The sequence below is a fragment of the Osmerus eperlanus genome, chromosome 1, assembly GCF_963692335.1.
Source record: "Osmerus eperlanus chromosome 1, fOsmEpe2.1, whole genome shotgun sequence".
Taxonomy (NCBI): Eukaryota; Metazoa; Chordata; class Actinopteri; order Osmeriformes; family Osmeridae; genus Osmerus; species Osmerus eperlanus.
This window is the reverse complement of record NC_085018.1, coordinates 1,539,547-1,557,206: the sequence shown is the minus strand read 5'-3', so window position 1 is coordinate 1,557,206 and position 17,660 is coordinate 1,539,547. Positions and strand designations below refer to the sequence as shown.

At 44.4% G+C, this 17,660-nt stretch overlaps 2 protein-coding genes across 3 annotated transcripts; one reads left to right on the top strand and one right to left on the bottom strand.

Moving 5' to 3' along the window:
• Positions 1 to 19: 19 nt before the first annotated feature.
• Positions 20 to 6,498, bottom strand: c1h6orf89 (chromosome 1 C6orf89 homolog). Of its 2 annotated transcripts, none has more exons than XM_062447788.1 (8): positions 6,369 to 6,498; positions 5,688 to 5,994; positions 5,366 to 5,531; positions 4,608 to 4,756; positions 3,403 to 3,605; positions 3,155 to 3,290; positions 2,859 to 2,982; positions 20 to 2,233 (listed from the first exon to the last, which is right to left on the bottom strand). In XM_062447788.1, exons 2-8 carry the CDS (start codon positions 5,874 to 5,876, stop codon positions 2,151 to 2,153), a joined length of 1,050 nt encoding a protein of 349 aa, XP_062303772.1. In that variant the 5' UTR covers positions 5,877 to 5,994; positions 6,369 to 6,498; the 3' UTR covers positions 20 to 2,150. The 2 variants fall into 2 exon arrangements, with proteins under 2 accessions (XP_062303772.1, XP_062303785.1); XM_062447801.1 differs by having other exon boundaries at positions 3,457 to 3,605.
• Positions 6,499 to 6,791: 293 nt separating this feature from the next.
• arl8a (ADP-ribosylation factor-like 8A) lies at positions 6,792 to 16,060 on the top strand. Its single transcript, XM_062449942.1, has 7 exons — positions 6,792 to 7,259; positions 10,778 to 10,858; positions 11,338 to 11,411; positions 11,570 to 11,663; positions 14,596 to 14,663; positions 15,060 to 15,130; positions 15,268 to 16,060. Exons 1-7 carry the CDS (start codon positions 7,137 to 7,139, stop codon positions 15,315 to 15,317), a joined length of 561 nt encoding a protein of 186 aa, XP_062305926.1. The 5' UTR covers positions 6,792 to 7,136; the 3' UTR covers positions 15,318 to 16,060.
• The last annotated feature ends 1,600 nt before the right edge of the window (positions 16,061 to 17,660 follow it).

The window sequence follows — 17,660 nt, the reverse complement described above, 5'->3', positions numbered from 1 at the left end:
CAAAATACGCAACGCCAAACACGGGGGTAGAACGTTTTATTTAGAAACATTATCCAAACATTCTGCGCCTGACGAAACTAGTTACATCAAAATCACATTTTATACATCTTCATTGCACGTTTGATACTGGATAAAAAAAACGAACAAAAAACAATTAGTAACATTAAGTATCTAGATTTTAAAGGATTCGTAAACTAAAGTGGCCCAATCAACAAAAAAATATAGTATCTTAAGTATCTTTTCGTGACTGAAACATTTGACATCCTAGTTTGAAAGATAAAATGTTTAACTTTCTGTGCATGTCCCTGTTCTTTGTTTAACTTGAAGGATGCTCAAGGCTAAAATAAACGACAAGTTTGAATTAAAAAAAGAAAGATTGAAAGCAGGTAAAAACCAATGTAATCGCATTAAGGCTTACGAAGAAAAGGCAAGTTTGGATTCAAGGCAGAACGTCGAAACCTTCAGTAATCAACTGATACAGGGGAGCCTTGAACCAAACTAATATCTGAGCAGCAAAAATAACGTAAAAAAACATTCCAAAAGGCCTCAGGGTTAGACAGAAGACACTGGAACCAACCGTAATAAAGGACTTTTTTTTGGCAGTCCTTTTTGAGAACACAGGGCCAATCCCAGCACTGACATCAGCCAACACCAAGAACGCCCTCCATGAAAGTGTCAAACTGAAGAACCGGGTTCACTTAAGCCCAGTGGAAAGTTGATGCATCCCCACCAGGGCTCCTCCACCCTGGCTCCTCTGCATCGCTGGCATCCACCCTGGCTCCTCTGCATCGCTGGCATCCACCCTGGTGCACTCCCATCCACTTGACTCTCACAACAGATAATAAAAAGCAGTACTGAAAAACATAAGGCCCTTGTCAAAATCCAGCCTAAACTGTCAATATTTGGATTATAACGAGACATTGCCTAAAAAGTTATGCGATAATGTCTGTGTAAAGGTGAGGGTATGGTAGTTCATGTTATAACCTGAACATTTGTAACATGGTAACTTAAGAGATAAGTGTTAAGACTGCATTAACAATGCCTAAGTGGTGTGTGAAAGAGAAAGAAAATGGCTGACCCATTCAAAGGACTTGACAATGTGTGACATCTTGAAATACCGTGCAACATATTCAACAAGGGCAATCAATCAGTTAACCAATACAAGATAAAGTGCTTTCACTGTAGAAGGGACAAGAATCAGAAAATCACCCAAAAAAGTATTTGAATAAAAAAATGAATAAAAATGTGGATGGCAGCCACCTCTGCTAAATACATACACTGCTTGTAAGTAATTACACCTGAACTGAACATTTTACAAATGATAAAAATGATTTGCCAATGCCAGAATGATCACAATCATGCTTGTCACACATCCCTCACTGTGAAAACTTAAAAAATGTACGTTTCAGGAAAATAAATACAAAAACATGAACAAAAGCAAACATTCCATTCTGGAACGTCCCCTGTAATTCTATTAGATTCCAGTACGATATGACACCTTGAAACCCTAACTGACAAAAGGTCTAACATTCTGACAGACAGGACGATTTGTCTGAAAGCATTTCCCTCCCAGCAGCTCTCCTCTTAGGAACCCTCGTCTGATGAGGCTGGCCAGGTTACCGCCTCCAAGTACCACACCTGTTATTTTGGATCTGCAAAGGACAAGCCAGCGTCCAGGATCTGTGGCCTTAGTTTGGTATGATGACGCAGTTAGTGAATGGCTTGAGTGGACATAGGAGTGGAAGTAGTGATGAGTGTAGTGGATGTTGCTGGGGAGAACGTTTGAGAAGACACTGGTGTAGAAAGGAGGATTTAACTAACTAGTTAGGGCTAACTCGGTATAGAGGGGTTGATGGCGTTTCTGCAAGCAGCCTTTATTAGGAGAACGTTGATCCAGCGAGCGTGAGCGCTGGCTCGTGTTCCGAGTGAGTGGGCAGGTTCTGCATCCAGGCCTCTAGGGGGGCGGGACGAGCCCTGGACGTATCGGCAAAAGCTCCAATCAGCCTGTGTCTCCAGAGCAAGTCGTTCATATCAGATGCCACTGAGAGAGTTGTGGGCTTCTGGAAAGAAAGAAGGGATTTTGAGGACAGGTTCTGTCTCCCTCTTCTCCCTCTCTTCTTCTGTGGTTGTCAGGGGCGTCCCCTCCTCCCTCAGAAGGCAGAGCCGTCACAGACGATGTTCTGGCCTCTCCCGGGGAACAGCTCCATCTGCCAGTAGCGGGGGTCGGCATACACTGGAGAGGAACAAGGTAAAGAGTGAAGAACAGAATTATGGACATTAATATGCTTTACTGTGTTGACTTGACAGAAACATATCTAAAATATATATGTACCTGTAAACCTCAGAGGTTAACAGCCATGAAGAGAACAGACAGTAGGCATATAGTATGGGGCAGGTCAGAGAGAACTGATATATGTGGGAGGGGTGGGGGGGTGAGTTTGTGTGCTCACTGTAACTATTCACCCTTTGCAGTTGTTAAACCGATCAGCTCATAAATGGCAGCTGCCTGCATGCGCTTGAATTACAAGATCTTTAAGAAGAAGCCGTGGTCTGTCTGGCGTTAGTAGACTGACTCACACCCATCTGAATGTAGAGGACCCTTAATCCAGACATGTACCCCCTTCACAGAGGGGGCATGAGCTCACGTCACGCTGAGCAGGAAGCATCACACAGACTTACATCTGATGGTTACTGACGGATCCACAGCTACTGTCTTTGTAATAGGGCGTGTATCTTTGAGACAGTGAGATTGTGATATTCAGTGTGTGTGTGTGTGTTGGCTTGGTACAAGTATTTCTGCCTGAGTGTGTCCTAGTTCAAGCCCTAGTCACAGTGTGTGTGTGTGTGTGTGTTCTCACCCATATCTCCAGGGCCCAGCCAGAGGTTGAAGGAGCTGCAGTGTTTCTGACAGCGATGCACGGGGAGCACTCTGACAGTGGGCAAGCCTTCTCCTACCACCAGCCAGCCAAGAACTCTGACTCCCTGCAGTACACACACACACAACTGTCACACACACCACTGTCACACACACACACAACTGTCACACACAACACTGTCAAACACACATACAACTGTCACACATACACACACACACACCTGTCAAACACACCTGTCAAACGCACCTGTCAAACACACCTGTCAAACACAAACTCACCCTGCTCTGAGAATTAGCGCTGTGAGTGACCAGGCATCGCTGCAGTGTAGTTCCAGCGCTGTCCAGAAGGGGGCAGAGCTCTGCCTTGGGGAAGAGCCACCTCAACACCTTCTCCCTGGCTCCAGAATGAAACCTCCTGACAGGGGCAAGGACAGGAAGGAACAAGACACTTCCCGTCAAACTAGATACTAAATATGCCTTAACAAGGAGCCCAGCTCAAACCAAACCCCAGTTTTCATGAACACAACCTTCTCATACAGCTGAACCCTACTGAACACTGCTGGCCGGGCCCTAAGCTGTACCAGAGCAGGGTGAAGTTGGCCGGGCCCTGGGGGAAGCCTTGGTCCTGCGGCAGCAGGCTGTCCTCCTCCAGCAGGATGGACATGGAGCTGGAGTGGGCTGAGTACAGCTCCTCCAACTGCTGCCTCTGCACCAGCAGTGTCTCTCCTCCCTGCAACACACACACATACACGCGCACACACACGCACACACACGCACACACACACACACACACACATAAAGACACACACACACATACAGACACACGCACACACATACAGACACACACAGACACACACACACACACATACATACATACATACATACAGACACGTACACACACACATACATGTACACAGACACACGCATACACACACTGTTAAGTTAACAGATCTTACACACACAAGCTTAAGGCACAAATCAAAAAGCTGCTTCACAAAAGATGAATGAAGAATAAACTCAACATGTTATTACAATAAAATGATTTACTACTACTACACCAAAAGTCCATCTCATCAAATATATTTATGTGTTCACGTAGCAGACGCTTTGATCCAAAAGGGGGATGGGGTTGAGATTTAGTTATAAATGCCTGCTATTAAAATGTTCTTCAGGATCAATCAAGTAAATAGAACTGAACATTTAAACTATTGGCACTTATGGTTGATAACACCTGCTTAAGGTAGAACAAAACTATTAGCATCTAATCCCATGAACATCTTTGTTACAGTTCTGTCCTCATTAGTAGATCATAACTATCCCTCCACTGCTCGCTGGGACTTGTGGGTATAGAGAGCATGCGAAGCTACGTCACGCCGCGTTGCATGCGGCCACCATCTTGTGAGGCTTGTGCTAATCCCCTAACAACTAACCCTAACCCTATTAGTGTTAATACCAGAATTATACAAGAGAAAAGAAAGTGGGCCCTACAGAGACGAACTGAAGGCAAAGGGCAACAATATTTGGATAAATTAAACACCATTAACAACAAGGGTGTAATGCAGCAGGAATGACCTACCATTGTGATATTTTCCAAAATATAAATTAACATCAAACCCCAGCAGTAAATGCACTGGCCGAAAAGAAGCTGGACCCTCATAACACGGCGTCTACACTAAACCGTTTCAAACACAGCGCCACGTCAGCTTGGCCTTCTCTACAGTTGGTTGGTCACCTTGAGCAGGACCGGCTGGGGCCCGCGGCGCAGGGCTCCAGACTCTCTCAGGGTGTCTGGGACCTCCAGCACCGAGGACACCTCCGCACAGCCCGAACAGTTCACCAGGCCCTGCCTCACAGCCCCCGCACTCCACCACTCATGGAACCCTGTGGACACAGACACACGCACAGGTAGGCACGCACACACACAGACAGGTACGCACATGTACAAACACACACACACACACACAGGTATACACATACACACAAACACACACAAACAGGTACACACACACGCACAGGAACACACACACATATATACAAGTACACACACACACATGGACATACACACACACGATCGGCATCATGAGTAACAATATGCCACTAGGTCATAGACCAGGTTGTCCAAGGTCCTGGTTGGTAGCAGTTATTTGGGGGGGGGGGGGGGGGGGGGGGCGACGACATGGTTCAGTTACACAACTCAACGCAGAAACAGGCAGAAAGAGGAAACACCAGTAATGCATGCAGGATTTGTCCTCTGACACTAAACCGGAAAACAAGACATTGCGCCACAATACAGCTGGCATAGAGTATGTAAACTTACAGCAGGGCTAACATTGCTTCAAAAACATGTACATGTTTCCTTTAGCTTGGTTAATGTGCAGTGAACCTTGAACCTACAGTCTAGGCGTGTGTCAGAGTGACAATCTGTTACTGTCCTCCAGTCTGGGTCTAGTATCAGCCTGGGTCTAGTACCAGTATACCAGTGTGTAGTACCTTGCAAGTTGTACTTCTTGGCGATGGGCAGAGCCAGCAGGCGGACGTGACTGAGGGGGGAGGACCAGTTGTGGCCCCCCATGTTGATGAGCCCCAGCTGGGGGGGACTCTGGGGGTAGGAGAAGGCCAGGACCACCCCCACAACCAGGACCACCACCACCACAAACTAGGACGACACCACAAGTTTGTCTTCCATGTATTGTAAAAGGTCAACATGATAGATTTGATGTCTGGTATACGGTAAATTGCCTTATCGTGGGAACTGTATAAACACATGAATAATTATGTGTATTTTAAGCAACTAATCGTACCATTGTCTTACCTTAACAGTGGCTCTTAGGATGGGAAACTGGGGTGGGTCTCTCCTGGGTTCGTTCGTTTCCAGGACTTGCTTGATAAACTTCTCAATCTCACTCTCCGACATGCCGTACCGATAACCGGACTGGCGCAGGATATCAATACTTTCTGACAATTTGTCATAAATGCACGGCTCACTGAGTGTGGTCCCCATGGCTAGCTGTGTTACTTCTCAAAAACGTTCTGGCAAGTCAAGACTCGCTGGGTTGTTTCAAAGGTCTTGGGTCGACGTCGAGCAAGACGAAGCGGCAAGAGAAAACATTGTGCATCCCCTGTTGAAAGTTGGAGAGCGCAAACAAAAAATGAGAGGCTATTCCAAAAACACAGCATTGAGTAAATGTAGTAGCCTGACTTGTATTTCAAGTTCAATGAATAGACTAATAGCGAGCTAGCTTGATGTTCACACAAACGCAGCTAGATACCTTTAAACCTTTTATTTGGTCAATCAGTCTTATCTAGACATTAATAATTACATTATTGAGATGTCGAATCACATTGTTTGTCGCCTGCCTGGTAGACTTTTTTGGCTTTTGCTGGCAGCTTTTGCTGGCCGCTAACTACCTAATAGCTGACAATGAGTTTGGGGTCCGTGTTTTTTTAACACGTGCAAAATACTAGTAACATAACAATGTAAACACGCACTTACTTAGCGATGCAGTGTTCATTTAATTTTCATGGTATTTTTCATTTTGCTTGCGCCGAACTGGCTATTCCCATCTTCTTGCTGTTGTGAAATATGACGATGTCAACTCACTTCCCTATCTGTCAGTTTCGCGTTTGACACTGATAATAGCAATCTCGGCCATCAAACCTCGCTTTCAGTAGGCCTATATCAAAGTTACAAAACGTGTAGCTACGTTCATGCATTATTATTATGTATTATGTTTATTCTGTCGTTTTTTCTGCAACGTTGTAGGTCCTTTTCAATTTTGTTTTTATTGGCGTTGAGAAAAATATTTTGACGAATCTGCAGCGTTAAACAGCAAAATGCAATATTTTGTAACCATAGAGCTTATCTGCCAGCAGGCGGCTCCCTTTGGAGCAAATCCACAGTGCGGTACGGTCTACCTTCCAGCAGGGATCGCCATACAGCGAATGAACCCCTCAACTTGCTGTAGCTCCGTCAATGCGCCCCTCTCCACGCATTGTTTCGAATCAGCTGTGCATGGATCTATCGTAACCCCACCCAATGAGGAAGGGCAAACGTAGCCAATTTTATACAGACAGTAAGAAAATATTGCCAGGGGCGTTTAGCATTTGTTAACGACAACATACGTAACATAGTCTCACACGATTTTGATTGTGCAAGATTGGAACGGAAAGTCTACATCTTCACATTCCTCTCTCCTATTCGGCGAGGCGGTGAAGAGTCAGCTGATATTTTGCTACGAGTCCACCTAGGCGCTATCTCAAGATGATTGCCTTGTTTAACAAGCTTTTGGACTGGTTTAAAGCGCTGTTTTGGAAGGAGGAGATGGAATTAACACTGGTCGGTTTGCAGTATTCGGGGAAGACCACCTTCGTCAACGTTATAGCGGTAATTTCAGTGTTTTAGATTGTATGGGTGCATCGATTTATGACTGACTGGACTATGTGGCGATCCCGTGATTGAGCTCCGATCGTACGGGAAGCATTTTTCTAAATGAAAACGAGTATGTAGCACTAGCTCCCTGTCGATAAAGCTGAAACTATTTTATCACCCCAAAATATTTTTCTATATGTAATTTGGAATAAATGGCCCTGTAGTGTACTAACTACCGAGACACCACATGATGCGCGTATGATGACGACATCAGTGATGCTGTCGGGAAACGAGACATGCAACCTTGAACAGCCCAGTTTTCTGTATTTAAGCTACCGCACACACCGAGATCGCTTTTCAAATACTCCAAGGAATGTGCATTACCGTGGTTGGGGGTTAGTAAAAAACTAAAACAAAAAAACGACATGGAAATGGAGCAAGACCACGCGACTTACTCCTGGCTGGATAGAAGTAGGCTACATGACGGTTCTTCACGGCCCTTGCGACGTAGTTGCAGTTTTTGAACTGCAATTAAGTATTACCCTTTTAGACAGTATACTCTCTGTCACTTGGGTTGGCATAGTAGGACGTAGTGATTGTTTGTCGTTTTGTCGGTTTTTACAGTTGGTTACATGTGGGGATGGGTAAAATTGTGTACTGTACACTGATATATGCATGAGAGAGGGACAGAGACGGCAAGTTTGCCTGTGAGTGTGTATTCTGTTTGTCTGTAATGATAGATATATAGAGATACAGATGTGCACATAGCTGGGGACTCTATACTGCAAGCACACATAAAACCAGGACGGAACAGGAGAAGGTCATCTGTGTCTAGTCACACGTTTTAGAGCACCCATAAATTTACCTTGGTCCTTGTCTCTGTCTACTCCAAACAACACCTGGACAAAGAGAACACCTTAGGATATTACTCGGCTGGTGGATGGTGTTAGCAAGTCAGTCAAAAGATTTGATAGATGCTGGTAAATATCTAAAACTCTTAAGTTTGTTAATTGAGTTTCGTGCTCTCTAATACAGTTGATAATTAAGCTAACGATCCTAACTGAACATTCTCACAAATTAGATTTCCTATAAGCACTGAGCTAAATGTGAGAGTAAAAATGGACATAACTCAAACGTATACATTCTGTAAAGGATAGTCAGCCTTCCAAAAACAGCAAAGGGGGCACATGCTCAACTCTTAACCCTTGTGTTATCTTCGGGTCATTCTGACCCATCAGTCATTGTGACCCACCGTCGTATTGCGACAAATTTACCTCATACAAAAACAAAGTGAAGCATTTTCTTTTAACTGTCGGGCTGTCTCAGACCCCCCACATTGGAATGGTTAAAAGAAAATTATTTGTTTTTGTATTGGGTAAAATTGGGTAAACACAACGATGGTTCGTTATGAACCTTTGGGTCATGTGACCCGAAGGCAGCACGAGGGTTAAGTAACTTAAATGCAAAGACACTTTGACAGGTCGAAATACAAAGTTGCCCCTTAATATCTCAACATTTAATCTCCACATAGTATAGAATGAAATTGTACTTCCCAGCTATAAACTACATTAATATACAGAGTAAGGTCCAAAAGTCTGAAACCACATTTGACATAATGGGGGATTTGAAGACGGAGAGAGCCAAGTGTGAGTAGAGGTCCAGACTTTTGGACCCTCCTGTATATCTAGACATGGTCACACATGTTGCATCCACTGGCAGTCTGAAAGACAACTGGGCCTCCAGCAGCACAGCCAGACAGATCATAGTAGTTCCACTCTCCCTCTGACCAAGCCCAGGCTGGACTTGTGATGTCATGTCCGAGGGCCCAGCATTAGTGTGCAGTTTCTCAGGACCACCTCACCCACGGGATGGGAGACGGTTCATTGGGGTGGGTGAGTCATCCTTGTGGTGTCATCGTCCCATCTGGACTCTTATTTTGAAGGTCTGTATGTGTCTCATTCCTGTCATCATGCTCCTAAAGAGTTACAGGAAAGTGTCCTTAAACTGTCTGGCTTCATGACTAAGAGCCTGGAGGCAGATGGCTTGTTTGAATGCAGTTTGGCAAAGGGGAATAGAGGTGTATTTGGGAGAGGAGTGTCTAAACTGTTCCAGTGGTGTAATTATTACTGAAGATGTCTGTTTGTCTTTGTCAGTGTGATGCTGACTTGCACATTGTGTGGTGTGTGCTTGCACATTGTCTTTTTATTTTTTAATCTATATCAAAATAACCTGAACTATCTTAAAAGAACCCCCTGAGCATATGGAGGAAGTCTAGCACTATGAGTTCATATCATTTCACAGGTCCAGAGGGGATTACAGCCATAGCTATCTACTCAAGCACTTCCATCCAGTAGCTTTCCAGCTCTTAGTTTTACTATTGTACAATCCACGAGGTTCAAAGAGGTTTCCCATCAAGGTGCCTGTCACTATTGACTGTTTGTAATCTCTTTCTTCAGGTGCCCAAGCAAGCCATCTCTCTCCCTTTCAGTATTGAACTGTGAGAGTCTTTGCATCACAGGTTCATCTGTAATAAAATGCCTAGCAGAGTCCTGATGAAATATTGTTACAGGACGGGCAAAACCCACGTAATGCATTTGTCTTGTCGAAAGCTGCAATTCTTCAAATGGCAGTAAGGCTGCAGTTGGAGAAGAAAGCTATTCCACCTCTGTGCAGTGACAAAGTGGTGTGAATATGTCAATAACACAAACTGGCCTTTTGCTGCTGCACTTGACTTCCTGGTTGGTTTGGATTGAGAAAGCTTGAAAGTGCGTCAGGTGACTGATGGAGGAACCTGTTTTCTAATGACAGTAATAGCTTGACTTGAGGAACGGTGCTAGGAGATGGATGTTAATGGTATTTTGTGTTTCCAGAGCTGAAAAATAGCTTAATTTAATGACATCGCCGAGTATACAACACAATTTATTCCCAGTGAAAATTAACTGTCTCTCTTCCTCTTTTTGGTGTAGTGTGTGGCCTACAGTTTACTGGAACGTGGTCAGACCAGGTTTCCCCTGGAGAATAGCATGTTGTTGTCCAGGAAATGCTGCTTTTTGATCTCCTTCAGCCTTCTCATGCTCAGGAGCTTACCAACTCTAAACGCTTGACCTGGTTTTCGGGTCATTGTAAACAAGAAGTATGTTTGGATCACGTGCGTCTTGGTTGGGGTGGATTATTATTTTCACACCTTGATAAAGCAACAACGGTTCGTCATCAGCACTGTCTCACTATTGACAAAAACATTATTGTTTTTAATCTCTCTGTTTCTCCACCTCTCCAATCCCTCCCTCCTTTTGATGCACTGTATCTCTCTCTGCTCCCCTTCTTCTATCCCTCACCTCCGTTCTCTAACACTTGCCTCATCTCCATATTTTGTCCACACCTTTCTCCTTAACTGTTTCTCTCCCTCCCTCCCCATCTTTATTGCTCTCCCACTTTCTCTTTCCTTCTCACTGTAATTTCCTCTCTCCCTCATTCTCTATCCCCTCTCACCTCTCTCTCCTCTCTGTCTCTCTCCATCTCTCCCCCTCCCCCAGTCGGGACAGTTCAGCGAGGACATGATTCCCACAGTGGGCTTCAACATGAGGAAGATCACCAAGGGCAACGTCACTATTAAGGTGAGTGCTGCCGGGCGTGCTGGTGCCGGGATGAGGGGAGGGTGTGGTTTCCATCCAAGGCCCCGTGGCCCTCGTCTGTGACGGGCGGCTGGCCCTGCTCATGGTGTCCGTGGGGATGCAAACCTGTGGTCTCTGTCCTTGATTGAAGGGCCTTTAATGTTTATCTGTCTGCTGTGGGATTTGAGTAATGAATCATTGGTGGAAGAAGCAAGAGGTATGTGTACATGGGTTCACATGTGTGTGTGTTTTCCATTTGTGCAGGACTATAAGTGTGTGTACATGGGTTCACATGTGTGTGTTTTCCATTTGTGCAGGAGTGTGTGTGTACAGGTGTGTACAGGTGTGTACAGGTGTGTACAGGTGTGTACAGGTGTGTACAGGTGTGTACGTGGTGTGTACAGGTGTGTACAGGTGTGTACAGGTGTGTACAGGTGTGTACAGGTGTGTACGTGGGCTAAATGTGTTTTGTATTTCTGCAGCTGTGGGATATCGGAGGCCAGCCTCGATTCCGTAGCATGTGGGAGAGGTACTGTCGAGGAGTCAGTGCAATAGTGTAAGTACACACACACATACACACATACACACACACCTCTGTGACCACTAACCATACATCTAATCCACAAAATGATGTATACCCCATGTACTATTTATTCACTGTTCACTTATTCACTGTTTTGATGCTGTTCGCTCTCTTCTCTCTCCCCTGCTCAGCTACATGGTGGACGCAGCAGATCAGGAGAAGATCGAAGCCTCCAAGAATGAGCTGCACAACCTCCTAGACAAGCCCCAGCTCGAGGGCATCCCCGTGAGTGGACAACCCCTGGATCATGCTCTAATATTGACCTAACAAGACAAATATGCTCCATGTTGACTGTTGTGATGAAATGATTGTACTGTATTTTCAGTATTTGCAAAGTTGCTGTAGCTGTGTGGATAGAGTCCCCTTTGGTGTGTCAGTTGAATCGTTTTAGACTTTAGACTATCAGTGTTCTACACTGTTAATCTTGTTGCCAGATATAGACCTACATACATATGGATATCACAGTGCGTATGGTTAAATAGTGGCCCTCACAGTCTCTTAGTGGTTATATGCTGCTGGTCAGGAGGCCGTGTAGCATACAAGACATCAGCTAGCAGCCCTGTAGCAACACTTGTGTCACGTACCAAGACATCAGCTAACAGCCCTGTAGCATACAAGACACCAGCTAGCAGCCCTGTAGCATACAAGACACCAGCTAGTACCCGTGTAGCATACAAGACACCAGCTAGCAGCCCTGTAGCATACAAGACACCAGCTAGTACCCGTGTAGCATACAAGACACCAGCTAGCAGCCCTGTAGCATACAAGACACCAGCTAGTACCCGTGTAGCATACAAGACACCAGCTAGCAGCCACGTAGCATACAAGACACCAGCTAGTACCCGTGTAGCATACAAGACACCAGCTAGCAGCCACGTAGCATACAAGACACCAGCTAGTACCCGTGTAGCATACAAGACACCAGCTAGCAGCCACGTAGCATACAAGACACCAGCTAGCAGCAATGACAGTCTGCTGTTGTCGCCTCTCCTAGCTGTCACGGAGGCTCATTCTAACATGAAGATGATCCACGCTGTGACAGTGGTGTGGCAGCTGTCTTGTCCTTACACACACACAGACTCTTCAGCACAGACATGAATAATGAATGTGTGTTTGAGTGATGACCGTAGAAGAGGGGTTCTGATTTATCGACGGGGAGAGAGAAAAGAAGAAAGGGGGGGTAAGGGGGTAGGAAAAGAGTGTAGGGTATGATGACAAAAAAAGGAAAAAACGCAGGAAAACTCTGAGGGAAAGGAATGAATGGTGGAGGAGGAAGGAGAGGGAAGGAATGAACAGGGGAGGAATTAATGGGGGAGGAGGATGGAGAGGGGGCGGAAAGAATGGGATAGGAGGAAGGAGAGAGGAATGAATGGGGGAGGAAGGAGAATGACTATTTGCAAATGACTGCAGATGTGCAAGCCCCTCCAAGCCTAAAGCGAAGGGAGGGAGGGGGGGGGGAGGGAGGGGGGGGGGGAGGGAGGGAGGGGGAGAGGGAGGGAGGGAGGGAGGGAGGGGGGGAGGGGGGGAGGGAGGTATCGACTCCTGTGGAATACTTAGTTGACTAAGAATGAACTAAGCGTCAACCTATCACAACCACAGCTGAGTTGAATGGTGGGTAGGCTGTAAAAGTAGGCAGGTGTGTGTGTGTTTGTGTGAGAACAGTCCATGTAGACCCAGAAGCCGCCCCTGTCCTGTGCAACAACAGGTGGATTTGGGATTAGTGAGGTTGGGAGCCTTTTGAAACTAAACCAAGATGGATAAACAGGGTTCGGCCATACTCCCCCACACTCATCCACTCTCATTAGCCTGGTTTGGTAGCTCTAATAGATGAGAAGCCTGTTAGCGCAGGCATGCAGAGAGAGCTGCAGTTCCAGCTCTCTTTAGTAACATTAAACCTCATTTAGCTTTGTATCAGTGCCTGTGTCTCTAATAATGTCAGGAATCTCTGTGTCTGTTTGTGTATGTATTAGAATGGGTTTAGTTTCCCACGATCATCTCAAGAACCGGGCACTCTGCAAAGTTCATACTTTGCATGTGTCCTCTTTATAACCCAACGGAGTGCAGTGCCGCAATTTACGATGTTTGGATGAGCATTTCGATATTTCCCAAAAATGATTTTTTGGGAAATAGTTGTTTGGCTTGCTGTCTTTTGCTCTGGCCATCTTGAGTTGACTGAGCTGCATTAAGCTAGCTCTGGCAAGCTGAAAGTATATAGCGAGCTGAAAACAATCATGAGACATGAACTATACACTTTCAATACAGATCAGTGAATTTTGTCCATACATTTTTTAAATCAGTTTACTGATGTCAAAACTGCCTACACATTGCAAATGTGTTACGACATTATAATCACCAGCTGCATCATGGACATGGGCACTATTCTTGACGCATGGGTATAGCGATCCACAAACAGGAATACGACAGGAACAATGTTTGTACAAATGTAGTCTCCTTGGTCACTTGTCGTATTTTTTTGAGTATTTTACAGCATTGCATAGCACAAGGGAAAACATACAAACGTTAATGTAAACATAGCAAACAGCCCTAAGGCAGAACTGTACATGCAAGAGCTATATGGTGAATTTGACCTACAATCATGACAACTGGCTCAACCATTGTGCATGTAATGACTTCTGTTATGAACTAAATGTCTAGATGTTTGTGGTGGTAAGACAATTTAACAGAGAACCAATATAATACAATTTGATCAACATAACATAAGCAATTGATAACGTAGGAAACAGCAGACAAATTAAGGCTACATAATAATTTGCATGAATGTACTAGAGCATTGGCAATTTGTTTAAAATAATGAGAAATGGCCTTTATGATGTGCATAAGTGACTAGAATAGCTGATCTGAGAAATATAGGTACCCAAAGCACTGAGAAGAACCGTCATCACCAGCTGCATCACAGGCACTTCACTATCTATCTATAATTCTAGAAATCTGTGTCACCAACTGCATCACTGTGCACTAGTTTACACAATTAAGGCTTATTTGGTAAAGTAGCTAAATTCCAGACAAAATAGGATGACAGAATTCATATAAAATATGATAACATTGAATTAAATGTTAAATTTAGTATGTGGGCGATGCTGCGACGTAGGGGTTTCATAGCACCGACCAGTTCCTGATCGGTGCTTCTGTCCCCCAGGTGCTGGTGTTGGGGAACAAGAGAGACATTCCAGGTGCCTTGGATGAGAAGGAGCTCATCGAGAGGATGTAAGCACAGTCTTCTGGGGTTTTCAGAATGAAAAGCATGTCTGGAACATCAAATATGAGATCATATCTTCCTGTTTTTGGGTGGCATATTTTGAGCAGAGATGACATGGAATTACTTATTGACTTTAACTTAGTTTTGATGTAAACCAATCCATGGCCTAGCTGATGTTTTTTTGATGTCCAAAACCACACCAGTTAGCATTTTTATTATTATTTTGTTTCCTAAACAAAAAGTCTCATACAATTTTTGTATTTGATGTTAAGGAGTTGTTTCTGCTTGTATGTTAAATAGTCTTTATACTGAAGTTACTGTGATTAATCTCTACCCCCACATCCATTTGTCTCTCCTTCTCTCTCTCCTTCTCTCTCTCTACTTCCTCTTGTTTCTCCTCACAGGAATTTGTCAGCCATTCAGGACAGAGAGATCTGCTGTTACTCTATCTCCTGCAAGGAAAAAGACAACATTGGTAAATATGTCTGGCTACACAGAACAGAATTACAAATCTTTGTCATACTTACATACTACTACTTAAATACCAACGCTACTTACATTTTTGCAAACAACAGTATCATTTAAATAGCATAATTCTGTGTGTGTCCCCAGATATCACACTACAGTGGCTGATCCAGCATTCTAGAACCAGGAGGACATGAGGCCTGAATCCCCCTCCTGCTCCTCTCCCTCTATCCCTTCCTCCTCCTCCTCCCCCTCCTCCTCCTCTCCCTCCCTTCCTCCCACGGCCACCACCCCAAGACAAACGGTGTCCTCCTATCCTCTCCTCACATCCTCCCATCCTTTACCTCCTCTGACCCCTCCCTGTCCTCTCTTTCTCTCCTTCCTGCATTTCCTCCTCCTCCCTCTGAACACTCCTCTCCTCTACTTCCTCCCTGGTCCCCCAGCTCCTATGCCAGTTTGTATTTACCTCCGTGGTTTTGGATGGGTGGAAGAAGTCATATACAGTTTTGCTGACAGCCATGAAGTTTTTCCATATCTGTTCAAACAGAATGAGGAGGAGCCAGTGGACAGGCCCCTCCCTTCTTATCCTCCGCCACAAGCAATGGATTCCATTCTTGTAAAGATTGTGAGATATTATGATTTGCACTGTTTGAATTGTTTTTGTTTTATATCTACGCTTTTTTTTACGCCATGTACTTAAAGACTGGATAAAGCTGGCTTCTGACAGCGATCCAGACTCCTCTTCATTCTCCTGGGTCCTGCTTTAATACGGCAGGCACTGGTACTGATACAAGCAGCATCAGCTTAACTGCTGGTGGGGGCCTAATGTGTGTTCAAACGCTGACATTTTCAAACTGCTGTGTTGACTTAGAACACCAATATTTGTCACTTTATTTAAATGAGAGCAATGTAATAAAAGTTGACACATTGTAAAACTAGATTTTGCTGGGCAGACATGTATTATATAACTATTCCTCTCGAGTTTATTAGGAACTAAACAACCAACACAGGATTCATGATTCATTAAAAGCAAAAGTTTCCTCTCACAAGCTCCTTTTTAAAACAACAAATCTAGTCAGTTATTAAGACTGAAGGATTTTCTAAGGATCCATTAATGTTCTATTAAAAAGCTAAATGTATGCTGTATTGTTGTATTTGAACCAGACAATGCAATATAAAAATCATATTGAAAACATAGAGCACAGATGTAATGAAAAGCACACAATTTATGCCATTTGATGCACCTTTGTCTTGTTTGTGTGTATGCTTTTCTTTGCATTTGAATTTCATGTATCTGTAAGGTGGGAGCTGTTTTGTTTTATATGAATTAATATGAATCATACCAACGTCGTTATAACATTATGTCTACCCACGTGCCCACACACAGTGACCAAAGGTTACAGGTAGGATCATCGAAAAACAGTTTGCAGCAGAAACAGGTGTTTGTCGTCACGGTTACGTCATCCTCGTTATGAAGTCAGGGAGGGAATTTAACAGTGGCTTCGAGCGCCGGGCAGTATGTGGAGATTCAGTTGACTCCTTCGAGCGCCGGGCAGTATGTGGAGATTCAGTTGACTCCTTCGAGCGCTGGGCAGTATGTGGAGATTCAGTTGACTCCTTCGAGCGCTGGGCAGTATGTGGAGATTCAGTTGACTCCTTCGAGCGCTGGGCAGTATGTGGAGATTCAGTTGACTCCTTCGAGCGCTGGGAAGTATGTGGAGATTCAGTTGACTCCTTCGAGCGCTGGGCAGTATGTGGAGATTCAGTTGACTCCTTCGAGCGTTGGGCAGTATGTGGAGATTCAGTTGACTCCTGGTGCCAGACGAGTGGACTGCACAAACACCCTTTCTGAAGACAGCAGGCCCGCTAGCCCGGCTAGCTAAGGGCTGCCACACATGCCACGAGAGCCCAATGGAGAACCTCCCTTTCACTCCCAGCCACGTGGGGTCGGATGCAGATCGTTTTCGTCGGAACAATAAGCACGGTTTACTTTCTATGAACACCTGTTAACACGGCCCTCTTCAGTGACAATCATGTTGCTGTTATTTTAAGAATATTTAAACATGATAAATAAACTGCTCTGGATAAGAGCGTCTGCTAAATGACTAAATGTAAACCATTTTCCCATCCAGTAAACATGGTCACTCATTAGTGATAGCATACACATCATGACATGTGATATTGATATAAGTAGGCCTAAGGCCGCTTGACAACCTAGAACTAGAATTACCTTTGCATTCAATATGCTTATTGCACATGAGAATTGAAACAGAATTACTAGCTAAACTCAACAGTTTAATCCTTATTTCAGCCTTTCCCTTCATGGTTAACAATGTGATGAAAAGTTATGGCTGGGGGATTTTAGATTAAATTCTAGCCTAGAATTTCTAGGATACATGAAATGATCTCAAAGTGACACTTTGAACTCCCAGTTATGTTAATGATGCCAGCTGATTCACAATTGAAACAAAGGAGAGCGATAGTCTGTAAATCAAATGTTTGGTTTGCAACTGAAAGGTCAGACAATGTTGAGAGAGGAT